This window comes from Cannabis sativa, chromosome 1 (genome assembly GCF_029168945.1).
Source record: "Cannabis sativa cultivar Pink pepper isolate KNU-18-1 chromosome 1, ASM2916894v1, whole genome shotgun sequence".
NCBI classification, from domain to species: Eukaryota; Viridiplantae; Streptophyta; class Magnoliopsida; order Rosales; family Cannabaceae; genus Cannabis; species Cannabis sativa.
Window position 1 is genome coordinate 28,483,504 of NC_083601.1, and position 16,494 is coordinate 28,499,997.

Below are 16,494 nucleotides of genomic sequence, written 5' to 3' on the forward strand. Positions count from 1 at the left end.
ACTATTTACTTGGAAGGAAAAAAAGCATATAATTTTAGTTTACCGCAGCAGTGTGCTTCAGCTGTTGACCATACACAAATTAGCCCCTAAGGGGCTGTTTGGAATAGGTTAATCCTAGTAAGGGAATGGTAATGTGAAACATTACCTTGTTTGTTTGGAGGGTTTAGCCTTGAAATGTTATTCCCCTAGTAATATAACTACCCTTAAGGAGGGTAATGTTCATACCTTAAAAAATGGTAGGATTGAATTATTACCTTCCATCATATTAATTTGAATAATATTTTTGAATTAATAAATAAATTTAAATACTAATAATATTATCAGTTATTATAAATAAAATATTATGATATATAAATTTAGTCTGTGAGATCAGTTTTTTTTAACTGAGTTATTTTATATTATTAGCAATAACATATATATATTTATTATACAAAGATTTTATGCGGATGGTGTACATAAATAACATATCGAACAAAAAAAAAATAACATAGTGATAAAATATATAGAAATGTTCATTTTAATTAATAAAAAATACAATAAGATTTAATGTTTATTAATTAATAAATATATTTCTTTAATAAATAATTATTTTTATTTTTATATGTAATTAACATTAAATAGATATAATAAAAAAATATTTTTATTTTAATTTTTCAAAATAATATATATAAGATTCCTGTACTCAACCAAACAGTGTAATTTAATTAACAGTAATATGATTACATATTACCCTACACAGCCAAACACAGTTTACACATTTCCCTATAATCATATTCTCCTTCATAATATTCCCTATAATCAAATTATTTTGAACACCTCATACCAAACGCCCCCTAAAGGAACAAATGGGGCCCTTTGGAAAAGCTTAACATGAAAAATGAAGAAAATACCAAAAAGCAAGTTAGTCTCTTATTCTCAAGAATACTACAACTGAACCCCATTTGAAAAGGAAAGAAAAGAAAAGAAAAATGGTGAAGAAGAGCCTTCATTTACACTCCACTCACAAAACAATCTTAGCTCTTCTTCTTCTTCTTCTTGTCTATTCACTCAGTAGCTATGGCCACGCCATCAAAGCTCACATCTTCATCTACGCAGGGTGCTCTGAAGAGAAGTACCAACCAGGGTCACCATTTGAGGGAAACCTCAACTCATTCCTTTCATCAATAGTAAGCTCATCCTCTCAAGCCTTGTACAACAGCTTTTCCATGGGGAATGGAAGCTCAACCCCACCTGAGGCTGCCACTTATGGATTATACCAGTGCAGGGGTGATTTGAAGATCATTGATTGCTCTAAATGCATAGAGAGTGCAGTTAACCAAATTGGTTTGGTCTGTCCATATTCCTATGGAGCTGCTTTACAGTTAGAAGGTTGTTATGTTAGATATGAGCATTCTGACTTCTTGGGAAAGATTGATACAGGTGTTAGGTACAAGAAGTGTAGCAAAAGTGTAAATAATGATGTCGAGTTCTTTAGGCGAAGAGACGATGTCTTAGCTGATTTGGAAAGTGCCATTAGTTTTAGAGTTAGTAGTTCTGGTTTGGTTGAAGGTTTTGCTCAGTGTTTTGGTGATTTAAGTCCAAATGATTGCTCTTCTTGCCTTGCTGAGGCTGTTGGAAAGTTAAAAACTTTGTGTGGTTCTGCAGCAGCAGCTGATGTCTTCTTGGCACAATGTTATGCTCGTTATTGGGCTTCTGGCTACTATGAGTTATCCTCAGGTTTGTTCATTATTCTTTAGATCAATTACTTGAGTTATTTTTGTTTACTTTGTGTCTTTTTAATGAATTCTAAAACTTAAAAAGGAACATGTATTTACTTAAGATTTAAAGGGGTCAGATAATGAATATCAATACTTTAGTTCTTTCTAGATAGAAAAGAGAAACAAAGTGGTTCAAATTCTCTTCAATCAAGGTCAACAAAGTAAACCATTAAGGTGGATAATAGTACTTTACCAACTTGCTTTTAAGTACCTCATTTCTTTGTGCCATTCCCTCCTTTGCTTTCTTTTAATCTTTTCTTTAATTCTTATGTGTTCTGCTTTGGTAAAAAAATTCTTGCCCTTTATTTTGCTCAATTAAAATAGTTATATTTAAATCTTTTTTGAGTCTTAAAATATTACCTGAGGTCACATTCAGATAACAACATTTATTCTCCTTACACAGAATTTTAAAAAGAATAAAAGGACAGTCAAATCAACTAAAACAAATTCCCTACTTGTTAAATTTTGTGTATTAATTTTTATGTTAATTGTGTTTAAAATTGTATTAGACTCCACTAGTGAAGACGACGTGGGAAAAACAGTGGCCATTATAGTGGGTGTACTTGCAGGAGTAGCAGTTCTGATTGTGCTCCTTTCAATTTGTCGGAAAACAATGAGTAATAATTGCTCTTCCTAATCTATATTAAAAGTTTTAGGCATTATTATTACTATTGGATCATAAAGTAATAATTAATTATGTATAATGCTGCAGGTTAAGAGATTAGGGGGCTGTGAGGGAGTCTTTCAAAATGTATGAAGATTGGATTGGAGAGAGTAATGATTGTGAAGGATCACATTTTGTTTTGTTTTGTTTTTTTTATATATATTCTTGTGACAACTTTGTCTTCAATTTCTTTTGTTTAATTTAATTAATACCATATAATAATATGTATGGTATAGTTTTCCACAAAAGAAGAAGGTGGGTGTTATCTTGTGGTATAAAGTAACATTCTATTAATTAATCTCCATCAACTTTGAAAGAGCTGCTGATTCTCTTCCCTCCATTCATGCTGTCCAACAAAAATCCATCACTTTATTTTTTTTTTAATATATGTTAATTAATTTAAAAAGCCTAATTATTAAAGCAACATGTAAATTATTGGTAGACTATATTATTTTAGGTGTTAGTTTTTTTAAAAACAAACTAGAAAGCTAATAATTATTCTCTCTTATTCTATATTGGCTTTTCTCTTAGTGACCATTTCTTTTTTGTCTTATCATTTAAGTATTTGTGTTTTTCATTTTTAGTCTTTGAGCTGAATATATATGCTAATTTCAGGGAAAAACATTTTAGTAAAAAATAAATTTGCAAAAAAGAAAGAGCATACCTCTGAATATATATAATATACTAGGTGAATTTAGATGCCGAGCCACGTATTGCTAGTTTCATTTAAGATTTTGGTTTTTTTAAGATTTTGAATGTATTTTATTTTTAAAGATTACAAATGTTTTGTTTGAAAAAATTAAATATCTATATTTGAAATATTATTTAATAATGTATTAAAAATAATATTAGTGTAATTATAAAATTGTAAATAAATTTATTATTGGAGTAGTAGATTATTCTATTTAGTTCTTTTTTTAACATAACATTGTAATGTAAGTTTATATCTATAAATATTCTGTTAAGTGTTAATATTATATGAACATCTCCATTTATAAAGTTAAAAAGTGGGTAATGACAGAAGTGGTATATCTGCAATCACACAAAGATAGAAGTGGTATTTCTGCTTCCTATGTTTATCTAGAGAAAACATTAGATAACGTGAGGTTAACTTTAATATATAAAGATTTTTCTTTTTTAAAAAATAAATAAAAAAATTATTAATATTCTCCCAAGATAGGTTTGTTAGAGAGATATGTGGCTAAGATGATTTTTTTTAATTTAAAAAGATATTATTAATATTTAAAAGATTGTTTAATTTTTTGGATTTAATTATTGGGTTTATTTGTTAACGGGAGATCAAACCTAATCGTTAAATTTAAGAGAATATTCTTTTATTTTTAAGTATATTCTGTTAAACCAAGAAATGTCGTTAGATAGACACTTTTAATATATAAAGATACAAGATTAGTTCTAGGTATGAGTAAGTTAAGCCCGTACTTAAGATCCTCACTTTTTGTGGGTCCAAAATAAAAAATGAAAGACATCATTACGTTTTTATTTAAGTGAAATTATATTTATTGTAAACAATAAATATTTATAACTTAATTACATGGGGTGTATGATACAATACAAAATATGGTAGTTTGAGTGACACGATATTCTTTTTGATATTTTTCATATATATATATTTTTTTTTTTTAAAATAAGGCCCAAAGAATGTCATTGATGACATTATTGATTATCAACTTTTTTGCTTTTATATCTTGTTACAATATGAGCCATATCAGAAAAATATATCACTAATTATGAAACCAAAGAAATGTGTTTTTTTTAGCTAGGGTGCATCATTTTGGGTTATAAATTATTTAAGATGTATGGAGAGAACGAAGAATCTAATTCCAGCAGGACTTCTACTAAGATCGAATTTATGCTTTACGTAGATTTAAATTCTATGAGAGGAAAATGGACAATAACTTACTTTATAGTTATTAATTTATTAGAGATCCAAATAATATGCTAGTAAATTATAATAGAGAAATCCTAAAAAGCACCTTAAGGTGTTAAGTATCACAAAAAGTGTTATACGATGTATTTTAATATTGAATCTGTTACATTTATTTAATAGACAATATAAAAAACTGCTAAGCATTGATAACGCACCATATCATAGTGTTGACTACCTTAAAAAATATGGTTTGCTGACCATAAAAATGGTTGAGTGGGGCTTTATTTTGTATCACATCTAAATTGTTAGAATAAAATGTATTGTACTAAGCCTCTCGAGATGGGAAGGTCAAATTTTTTGTTTATATTTTAAGAGAACAAGAGATCTAGTTATTGGGAGAGATTCAAACCTCTCAAAATGTTTGTGTCAAAGGTAAAGGTTTAGAGCTGATTAGGAGTGGTTGTTAGAAGTTAGAGGTTAATTTGTTAGTTTTGTTTTCAGATCTCTATTGTTATATAATTTTTTGTAATCTCTAACTTTGCAATGAATGAAACAAATCACTCTTTCCCTTTTAAAGATTACTCTCACATGATGTCAGAGCTCTGATCAATCTTTAATGGAGATTCTGATGACAGCAACCGGTGGAGCATCAAGATTGAACAATGCTCGGCCACACAACAATCAACAAGTTCCCCTACAAAAATCGTACACCATTTTTCTTTCAATCATTCTTTGTTGATTAAGCTAGATGAACATAATTTTCTTCCTTGGAACATCAGGTACTCGCCTCGATCAAAGCAATCGACTTCAAAAGTATCTTGATCCTACTCAAGTTCTTGGAAAATTATTAATAGTTGCAGATGAGCATCCATCAATGTCAATCCTAAATTTAAGGATTAGGAACAATAAGACAATCTTCTTGTTTCCTAGCTCCTCTCATTCATGTTTTAAAAAGACTATCAATAGAATGATTGTCTATGACACCACCACTCAAATTTAGCTAAATCTCAATGTGCACTATGCAACTTTGAATGCAACAAACATGAGTCTCTACAAAATTCTACTTTGAAACACTAAGATGACAAGGTCTCTTAATGATTGTCTTCTCAAGATTAAAGATCTCAGTGATCTTCTTGCTACTATAGGTCACCCTCAAATGTCTCAAGATTAGATAGAATTCATATTCAATTGATTTCCATTTGAATATGATGTGTTTGATACATCAATCACCACCATAAAAGATGCCTACATAGCTGCTAAAATTGAAGCTATGTTCATGGCTCAATCTGTTCGAATAAAGAAGAATGCCAAGAATCTTCATATCTCCAAGGCTAAAGTAAACCTCTCACAAACAAGACCTCCTTGTTCCAATTTATATGGTCGGTTATCTTATTTGGCACCATCTGTACCTCTTGGTTTCAATCCTAGCTCACGTCGTGGTCCATCTTCAAACAACAATGGGGGTTTTTACTACAATCCTATGGCGTGTGGTGGACCCTCCTATGGTCATGGTTGCCCTAGTAGCACAACATCTCGAGGTGGTCCCCATGATTTTGGAGGTGGTCGGGACAATTCCTAGGGACAAAAGCCATAATGCTAATTATGTCACAAGATGGGTCATATTGTAAAGTGATAACTCTATGAAAATAGAGTTATTTGGCTCTTTTTGTCTATTAAATTAGTTTTGTTCTCAAGTATTTTTAGCTTATTAAAATATTTTTTACTTAGTTTTATTTAGTTTTCCATAAATCTTAATTTTAATAATTTTTAGATTAATTTTATAATATTTTATCAAATTAATTTAGTTTTCTATTTTATAAGTGTTAATCTCAATATTGTGTATTTTTGTAGAATGTTTAAATGCACAGACTTATCACAAGGGTTTTCAAAATAATGGTGCAAAGTAACCATTATATTGGTGTGTCTATTGGGCCAATAGCTTATTGTTTAAAGATGACCAACAAAGCATAAGAGAAATGGACCACATGAGGTTTTTAGAGAAACCAAAAGTCCATCATCTTTATACACATATAAAATATGTGTATCAAAAGCAGGAGGCGTTAATTGACGAAAAGAGAAGCAGGCGGCTGCTTACTCCAGGGACGCCAACAGCCAAAGAAATATGAAGAAAAAGGAATAAAAAAAGAGAGAGAGAGTTGTATTTAGGGTTTTAATTTAGCATTTTTATTTTGGAGATTGGCAATTTTCAAAGGAAGAAGAAGAGGATTTTGTAAAGAAAGCTTGGAGTATTGTGACAACTCCAATATGGGTTTTTCTTTTCATCTTTCTCTTATTTTAAACTTTGTAATTTTTGCACAATTTATTATGAGTTGATTTTTCTTTTGCTAGAATTATTTTGTTGACTTAAACTGTGATTTGGTATTTTGTTGCTATGTTTAGTGAATTGATTTTGTTCATTCAAGAGTGTTTATTGTGCAATTGTTTATTTTTGCTTGATTAGCTAATCTTGATTTTGGAAAAAATAGGGTTAGTGGAATTGCTTGAATATCAACTTGGAAAAGTGTGATTTGTAAATTGCATAGAAATATGTTATTTACCTTGTATGACTTGAAGGAATTGTGCTTAAATTGATATTCTTAAAATTAATTGGGCATAGGAATATGTTAATTAATTAGAGAATTAAACCATAAATACTTTGAAAAAAAATATTATGATATTTTGAATTCCTAGTTGACATCATCAATCTACAACAATACTCATTTTCACCATTATATCAACTTTGTATTTTTAGGCCAATTTAATAATTCTAGCTTGTTTTCTTCAAAGTTTGTGTTTGTTAATTTTTACATATTCTTAACACTTAATTTTATTTTTTTGAAACCAATTTGTGAGTAGTTAGTTTTATAAATTAATTTCCAATTTTCAATCCCTGTGGAGACGATACTCGATTTATCACTATATTACTTGTTACGATTGCGTACACTTGCGTATACAATTTTCACAACAAGTTTTTGGCGCCGTTGCCGAGGATTGATTTAGTGAAATTTTGTTTGTGGAACTTAATTACTATCAATTTAGTTTTTTTTAGTTTTTCAATTGTTTCGTTTTATTTTCCTTGTTCTATTTTACGCGTTGTTTGTTTGTCTTGGTTTTGCTTGCAAGGTACTTGAGATGTTACATTGGCAAGTACTCACGAATTTTGTTCAACATGACTCGGAGCCTCTACAAAGAGCATTATGAAGATATAAGGATTTGCTAGCATGGTTTCCTCACCATGGCTTGTCCAAAGAGTGTCAACTAGAAATCTTCTTAAATGGGTTAAATTCAAGCACACGAGAATGGGTAGAAAGAGGAGATGGTACCACCAATTTCTACCAACTATCAATCGATGAAGCTTATTGGATGGTGGAAGACATGGCGGAGTACAATGAGTGGTGTTGTAATTGTTAAAACAATGACCATGTTTGGGAGGACAACTACAACAATTTGGAGCCAAATTTTGACACTTACACTCAAGTACAAAATGATGAGAAATTGGAGGATTTTCAAGAGTTCAACATAGAAGAAGAGCCTCATCAAATGGTTCAACCAAGCTCACTTGAAGTGTTGATAATGGAGTTCATGACTAAAAATGATGCCTTAATTCAAAGCCAAGCTTCATCCTTGAGAAAACTGGAGAACCAAATTGAGCTTTTGGGCAATGAGTTGTGTGCTAAAACCCATGAAACTTTGGGTATTGATATGAAAAATTCAAGGGAGGAAGAAGAAAGTAAAATGTCATTTTGAGGAGTGGTGATGAGTTGGAGATGCTTGGAGAAAGTTTTGAGAAATTACAAGAACTCACTTCAATCCAAAGTAGTAAAAGAAAAGATGAGGAAGCAAGCATTTCAAGTTTGTCAACATTTGTTGCTGCTCATAATGTTGTAGCATTTTCACAGCAAAATTGACCAGTTTTTGAAAAAATTCAGCAATAGCATTTTTGCATTCCTTAAGTCAAAGAGCTCATGACAATGGAATATTATGTTTATGAAGATCATTTTTGGCCACTACCTCCTCCCCCACCATTGGCATGGTACCTTGGTATCCATCATGAGCATTCATCGAATTCAAGTCAAGTTGAACATTTTGCCTATTCAATTTCATATCTCGCCAAGCTTGAGGGCGACCACAACAAAGACCCATTTGTGAGGGCATTTGCCACTCTCCATGGGCGAAAGCCGCTCTTTGACTAGTGCTTCTCAAAAAGTCAAGCCGACGATTTTAAATCAAGCGCTTCATGGAAGGCAACCCAAGCTTTCTAAACTTTGTTTTTATTTTGTTTTAAATTCAATAAGTAAGCAATGTTGAATGGTCTTGACAATTGCATTGTAGTTTTTTTTCTCTCTTTCTTTTCTTTTTCTCTCTTGTAGGTGCAAGCATAAAGTAAAATGAAATTGGACGCACTTATAGAGGTTGACACAAGCAAGTTTGCACATCATTGACGAGGGGAGTTCTTCTTAACTCTTCTTTATTTATTTTTAAACTTGCTTACACATATTTGAGAATTTGATGCTTAAAGGGAAATTAAATATTTGATAGTTCACATCAATATTATTACAGTAGAACCTCTATTTAAGAATACTCTATTCAATAATAACCTCTAATTTGTTATAAAAAAAATAAAGTCCCGATTTGGGCCAGTTATAAATAAGAATAACCTCTATATTGTAATTAGTTATACATTTTTTAAGTCTCATATTAATAAAATATACCTCTATATAAGAATAATTACATCTTAAAAAAATATATACATATATTTTATAAATTTATTTATGTAGAATTAATAATTTTATTTCAAATTATAGTACATGTATAAATATTATATGTTCTCGAAAATAATTCTAATATAATATAGTATTAAAAATTGTTTATTGGTATTTTTGTTACATTGATATATTTTTATATTTAGATTTTTTTTTTTCAAGGGTAACTCTATTTAGTTATAATCTCTCAATTAGAATATTATTTTCTTAATCTTAATTGTATTCTTGGATAGACGTTCTACTGTATTATCATAATTATATATTTTTTTTTTATTATTATGTATAAATTGAATTATAATTGGCTTTGAAAAGTCAAATTATCATTACTTTGTTGCTTGGTTTTACTCCATGTTGTACAAGCATGGGCTGCCTTGGGGAAGAGAGGAGAAGGTGGCAGGCCTATGTATGGGTAGAGGAAGGAAAAGGAGGGAGAGGCGGACCAATCTCATGGCGCCATGTGGCAAGTGGCTATGGGGGAGAATGGCGCCATGTAGGCGCTGACGGAGCAGTGTTGGACGAATAGAAAGGCCCCGCTTGGAGCTGATGGGGCAGGCGGACTGGGCCTTTTGGATGGGCTTTTACTTTATTTTTCTTCTTTTCATTTCTCTTTTTTTTTGCACTTTTTCTTCTATATTTTCAGCTTTGTCACTTTTTTCTTCTTTCATCAAAAGCACACTTTGATTCCTACAAAATAACAATAATTTAAATTTAAATAAAATATTTTCAATATAAAAATGTATTTCATTAATTTCATTAAAATATTAAATTAAGCTTAATTTATTTTAAACTTTAAGATCAATAAAATGTGCATTTTTCAAGTGGAGCCAAAGGAGAACCTGTGGGATTATTTGCTCCTCTCAACTTTTTATGATTACTTTTTTATATACATATTTTTAATATTTTACATTTTGTTCTCAAAAAATTAATATTTTTTATTTATATCCTTATAATTTTTTTATTTTGTCCCTAAAAAATTATATTTTTCATTTTTATCTTCATAAAATTTATATTTTTTATTTTCACTCTTAGATATTTTTATATTTATGCTAATAAAAATTATATTTTTCGTTCATTAGTACTCTAATTTTTTTTTTTTGCCCCCACTAAAATATGTGGCTAGCTCCGCCATTGAGTGTCGAAAATAAAAATTTAAATGTTTTGTTTCACGTGTTGTTTTTTATATAGGCATGTGGTTATAATTATTTGACTTTAATTTTTGTGCTTTAAATTATTTAGAATTTTTTTAAAAATTTACAAATAGTTCTAAAACATATATGACCATTAAAAAATAATAATAAAAAGAAATTAGGCTAAAAAATTCTTTCAAATAAAACAAATAACATGTTTACCGACATATTTAAGGAGCAGGGCCGGCCCTGAAAAAATATGAGCCTAAGACGATATAAAATTTTGGGCCCCTTAATAAATAATAAATTAACCTAAAAAAATTAAATGCTACATTCTATGACATAAAAGTAAAAAAAAAAAAAATTAAAAATGTGAAATAACATATTTGTATTTTTAAATTTGTTTTATCATCCATAATAATATTTTTATCTTGTCAAAATTTCAACCATACAATAAATCAAATTTATAAAAAGAAAAATAAAAGAAAAAACTATGAAGTCTATATTTACTTATAGCTAAAATAATTTCTAACAACTACATTAGATTATAGTCAATAATTATAATAAGATATTTAAAAAGATATAAATTAAAATCACTTCAAATAATATTCAAGAAAAAAATTATTTATTATTATTATTATTGAAATTAAATATTATATCTTGATTAATGATTTTATTTTCATAATATTAAAAATGTAATTTTGATTGAAGCAAAATAAATAGGAAAATAATAACATAATAAGAAAAGTAGGAAAAAAGACAATAAAGAAATAAAAAAATAAATAGATAAGCTTATAAAATGTTAAATTTAGAAAGAAAGTTTAAATAATATTTATATATTTAAATTTTTTTTGGCTTTAGTTATCAAGTGTATGTATTTGTAGTTGTTTCTTAAATAATTTTATTTTTAAAAAAATTAATAATAAGAAGTGAAATTTGGTGAGATCGAACTTAAGCCCGCCTGGCTGAGGAAGAATTACAGGGCGTAAAACAAAAAAATATGCTGATTCTTCCAAACAACATAAATCCTATCATCCAACTGCCACTACGCTGGGCCTAATTTGATGACAATGAGTGTTAATTTTAGTTAAATATAGTAGTGAAATAATGAGGTCCTAAAATTTTAAATGGGCCCCTAGAAAGAGTATGCCCTAGGCACGGGCCTAGCCCGCCTATGCCTAGGGCCGGGCCTGTTAAGGAGATTACAAATTTAATTTTTCAATATATATTAATTTCAAGTGCACACTATCAAATAAATACATTGTAAGTCTTATATATTGTTTTTTAATAAAGTAATCATGATGAGGTTATCTTATACATATTTTAGAGCATTGGCGTACACATAACACCTTAGTAGATATTAGGGACCATTAGTAAATTTTTTAGCAATTCTCATAATTTTAACACATAAAAAGTGCTAAAATATGTTTATCACTTTTTTGTTGAGATGTTATTATTATAATTAAATATTAAATTTCGTATAATTTAAAATAATAATATTTAAAAAATATTATTCACTAATTATTAAGTATCACCTTTAAAAATATTAAACAGTACTATTAATATCTAATAATAATACTCATAAATAATTTTGTTCATATTTCATAATAATATATATAAGTGGCACTAAAAAATATTAATATATAACAAAAATTAATGACAGCATACTCTCTTTAGATACTTAATCTCTTTCGCCCTATAACTAGATTATTTTATTTCTACTCCTACATATATCAAAATGTCAAATAATATTTTATAGTTTATTAACGATTTCGATAATCATGATGTTGATAATTAAAGTTTAGCTAAGCTTTCAAGCAATGCACATAAGTAATAAGTCCATGAACCGTACATGTACATTAACAATAAGAACATCAACGAAATTAATTACTGATGAATATATTTACTTTGACATAATTATTAATGTAATTTCTCCATGGAAAAATACAAAGAAGATATACGCATACAAATTAACCATATGTTGACAAAGACTTTGTATCCACAGAAAGTCCACAATCATAATAATAACACAGACAATTGGCACTTACGTACAATACCCTTCTTATATATTATTAATGACGTAAGTGAACTTTGATCACTTATTATTTGAAAAATACAAATAATTAATAAAATACAATAAATAACCAAGACTAATCTTAATTATGACGTGGTAGAACAAAAGTAAATACAATATACAAATTATAGAAAAGGAGTGCATAGAAATTAAAGGCCAGAGGTAAAAGGCACATTGGTAGCTGGTAACCACGAGCCACCCACAATAAAATTACCCACAGTAAATTTTGAAGCCTCTGATGCACTAGTAATTACACGGTAACCAGACCACTTAACCCGATTCGATGTAGATGAACCGGGTCCAGTATTGGCATATTCGCCATAATATAAAGTGTTGAGGGCAAAATTGCCACTCCACTCCAACCAACCCGCGGGGTTGATCAAACTATCGAGGCTAGTTTTCATGAAAACAGTCCTTGAATACTGCTTCCAGGGTCTCCCTAAGTAAGTTTTAACCGAGCCTTGGACCGATTTCAAGTCCGAAGCCGCAGTAACCCGACAATTGTGGATAGAAATCCCGGTATTTTGGTTCGGGTCGGTTCGGCCTTGGGCGGTTATGGTGTTGGTTTTGTTGGGTGGGTTACGTGGGTAGATGTTGCAATTTTGGAAAACAACTGCAGCGTTACCAAATATGAAGTCAACAGTACCGTAAATGTCACATTCTCTGTAAAATTGTCTATCGGAGTGGACATAAAGGGTATCTTGGTAACCTTCAAAGCTACATTTATAGAAAACGGATAGATCCGAACCCGATCGTAATGCCACGGCTTGGTGATTGGATGGCCCGGCTGTGTTTCGGAATGTAATGTCTCGCCCAATAAATCCATCTCCAACAACAGCTGTAATTATCAATATTATTAGTTATTGTTATTACAAGATGTCATGTCATTATCATTGAATTCTTATCTAGAATTTAGACAGTAAGAGATCGAAAATGTACACATATATATATAGATTTTCTTTTTGACAATTCGAATTTGGAAGCACTAGTCAGCCCAACAATTTATGAGGGTTTAATAAATAAATAAAAAAATATATATTTATTTTTAATTATATTTTACATGTAATTTTTTTAAAATAAAAAAATATTGGGGGCCACCCTTAGCTCCCTCATTGCCTCTGCCTATAATATAGATTTTGATTTGTGATTTTTTTTTTCTTTATATGCATTACAAGATAAAATAATAAAAAAAAATCATGTATATGCAATAATTGAAGACATAATATACCATTTGTTATAATCGAATATGAGCGTTAATTAATAATCTATAAAGATAGTTCAGATGTCCTTTTTCATAAATACAATTATACATGTCATATAGGTCAACAAGGTCATATATATATAGTAGTGTCTAATAAAAAATCTTTACAAATACTTTTACAATATATTTTTATTTTATTTATTTTTTTTGGGTGGGAGAGATTATACAAAAATATGAGATATTTTAATGAAATATGTCTTTTAGTAATCCAATATTTATATTAATTATTTATCAACATTTATGTATAGTATATGAGTATATATATGGCCATGGGACACCACCATATATAATATGGTGGCCAAATTGAACTCCATAAGTACCTATTCATAACACTATTCTATTTTTATTGGTGACTGGGACACAAAGACTTTGTGTAAGTTTAATAAATGTTTGTGTTTTTATTAACAAGTCTTCATGATTGATCCCATTTCCACATATGGTCCACCGCTTTTTAGTCACAAAATATAACTTCTCAAGGTATGCACACACCACACAGTTTGGTTCGACGTGAAATTAATTAATATTGGAAGAGTATACATAAGCAAAAGAAAATTAAACCACATAATAATAATTAATAATTATCATATTAAACACTTTTTTAATTTCAAAGCTATATCGTACTAGTTTGATATTTTCTTTATTCACGTATTTTCTAGATGATCACAAAAGAAAGTCCAAATCTCTATAGTCTATTTCTTCCTTATATACGTAATGGTTTTACATCTTGGCCGTAAGTGGTTAACAACTTTGACTAATTAATTATACCATTTTTTATATAATACAATATCTCCAAGCTTATTAATTGCTAAAAAGTATCTAATAATTCCAATTAATATATTTTAATCTTCCTTCCTAGTACTAATTAAATTTGCTTTCATTATATATTTATAAATATTATATTGTTAAATTACGGAATTCAAGCATATGAATCCAAATCATTTCACTATCAGGTACTAATAATTATTCTATGATCAACAACTAATTATTAAGTAAAAACTGTTTATTAACTAATATAATTATAATAATTAATCAAGAGTATATATATAGGAATATGTATACGTACCAACAGTGGCTGAATTGAAAGTGGTAGAACCACCTCCGACGCTTTTACTTCCGGTAATAATAGTCTTCCCAATACCATCTCCAACCAACATAATATTATTTTTCTTTATTTCAATATTTTCCTTATAGGTCCCTGATTTCACGTAAATTACAAACCTGCCACTCCCTTTTCCACTCCCAGCCGCGCTCACCGCCTCTTTTATCGTCTTATAGTTGCCGGAGCCGTCTTGCGCCACCACAACATTGGCCTGAGAAGCCGGTGATGACGTGGACTGCAAGAGCTTTCGGTCACCAGGCCTCACCCAACTAGGGAACCCATCTTTATTAGTGTTGGACCCAGTAGCAGCAGAAGCTGGTTTGTTTATAGCCAAAGTGTTACTAATCAATTTAGAAACATTATTTGACTTAATCAACGGCAGGAGATTGTCTGAGTCTCCCATCTCAACAAGCCCAGAAAGACACGTGTCGAGGTTAGTTAGAGCCGTACTTAGCCAAGTCTGGAAATCATCTTTGGTGCATGACTTGTCATCAGTTTTGGAAGTGGTCTCGTTGAGTCTTTGAATTGTGTACTCGTAGAGCTCGAGACAATCGGCCCAAGCTACCTTCTCACTTGGGTTACGGCATTTGGGCCCGAGTGAAACGACGCCGTTGTGGGCTGAGACGGCCCGGTCCAGGGCGGCCTTGGTTGATATTTTAAAAAAGTCGGAATTTTGTTTAATGCTCCCATGAGTGTGATAGCTATTAAAGTCGGAAGTGCTTAGATAATACTCGCATGGTTGGGGATTGGGTGTTTGGCTACACCATGATTTGACTTCTTCGAGAGAATAAGCAAAAACAGTGTTTGGAGAAGCAGAAAGGAGTGCTAAAACTATAATTAGTGAAAAATTTATGTAGTCTCTAAGAGTCATTTTCAAGAGAATGGCTAAAGATGAGTGTGATAAGAGTAAAGAGGGAGAGAGGGAAAAGAATGGGGGGTTTTGAGATTGCTTAACTCTAGCTGGGTTTGTTTATGAATTATATTTTTGGCTTGTGAGTTTGGTTTTTATTTATAGAAGAGTGATGAGTTGAATATATACGTACATGAGGAAAAAATGGGGTGGGCGCGTACACAACTTTTGTGTTTTGTCCTCCTTTATTTGAATTCTATTAACAGTCTCATCAATCATCAAGTAATATAACACTTTTTCCATATAATTCTTTTGCTTACCAAAATAAATGAATAACACTTATTCCATAGATTAGGTTTCTTTTTACCACTTGAGACTAGCTCGTAGGAGGTTACTTGTGTATTGGATGTTTTGAATTGGAGTCTTAAATTATATATTGTTGTAATATATAAATGTTTAAATAAAAAAAATATATATTCAATTTTACTTCTTTATACTTTTTATGTACATTTAAACATAACATTACATATAGAAAAATAAATAGCGAAAATATATTCATAATAATATGATGAATTAATAATATTGTGCATATCTTTTTTAAAAATATATATGCTTTGATTTGAGTTTATTAGTTTAGTTGAGAATTATTTTTATAGTTTCCAACACCTAAAAATAATTTAATATCAAGTCTTATATTACTCTAATTTAAATTAAAATGTGTGACAAAAAATATATAATAATGTCATAATTAAATTGTGGGGACACTACATAAACATATCACATGCTCTAAGTTTAATCACGAAATTAGAGACTGGCCAAAAGAGAAATGTAATTAATGATGTATACTATTTATCACTATTTAAGAATATTATTGGTATAAGTTAATTAATATAGAATCAAATATATTTTAATTTACCTTAAAAAATATATATATTAATTTAAAATTTTGTAATAACAAAAAAAAAAAAAAAACCAGCAAATGCTCAAACTAAAATGACTTACTCCATGTTT

General features: G+C 29.7%; 2 protein-coding genes across 2 annotated transcripts; one reads left to right on the forward strand and one right to left on the reverse strand.

Annotated features, from left to right (window-relative positions):
- The first annotated feature begins 855 nt into the window (after nucleotides 1-855).
- LOC115704846 (plasmodesmata-located protein 8) lies at nucleotides 856-2,737 on the forward strand. Its single transcript, XM_030632057.2, has 3 exons — nucleotides 856-1,716; nucleotides 2,267-2,374; nucleotides 2,470-2,737. The coding sequence occupies exons 1-3, from the start codon at nucleotides 969-971 to the stop codon at nucleotides 2,472-2,474; spliced, it is 861 nt and encodes a 286-aa protein (XP_030487917.1). The 5' UTR covers nucleotides 856-968; the 3' UTR covers nucleotides 2,475-2,737.
- A 9,506-nt stretch (nucleotides 2,738-12,243) lies between these two features.
- Nucleotides 12,244-15,782, reverse strand: LOC115705851 (pectinesterase 2). The gene is made up of 2 exons (XM_030633297.2): nucleotides 14,598-15,782; nucleotides 12,244-13,111 (listed from the first exon to the last, which is right to left on the reverse strand). The coding sequence occupies exons 1-2, from the start codon at nucleotides 15,502-15,504 to the stop codon at nucleotides 12,423-12,425; spliced, it is 1,596 nt and encodes a 531-aa protein (XP_030489157.1). The 5' UTR covers nucleotides 15,505-15,782; the 3' UTR covers nucleotides 12,244-12,422.
- Nucleotides 15,783-16,494: the final 712 nt, after the last annotated feature.

Excerpts from the sequence above, each read along its gene's own strand:
- LOC115704846 (XM_030632057.2), top strand. The coding sequence starts at position 969 with ATGGTGAAGAAGAGCCTTCATTTACACTCCACTCACAAAACAATCTTA. Across the intron at positions 1,717-2,266 it reads CTACTATGAGTTATCCTCAG|ACTCCACTAGTGAAGACGAC; the intron begins GTTTGTTCATTA and ends AAATTGTATTAG.
- LOC115705851 (XM_030633297.2), bottom strand. The coding sequence starts at position 15,504 with ATGACTCTTAGAGACTACATAAATTTTTCACTAATTATAGTTTTAGCA. Across the intron at positions 13,112-14,597 it reads TTTCAATTCAGCCACTGTTG|CTGTTGTTGGAGATGGATTT; the intron begins GTACGTATACAT and ends TGATAATTACAG.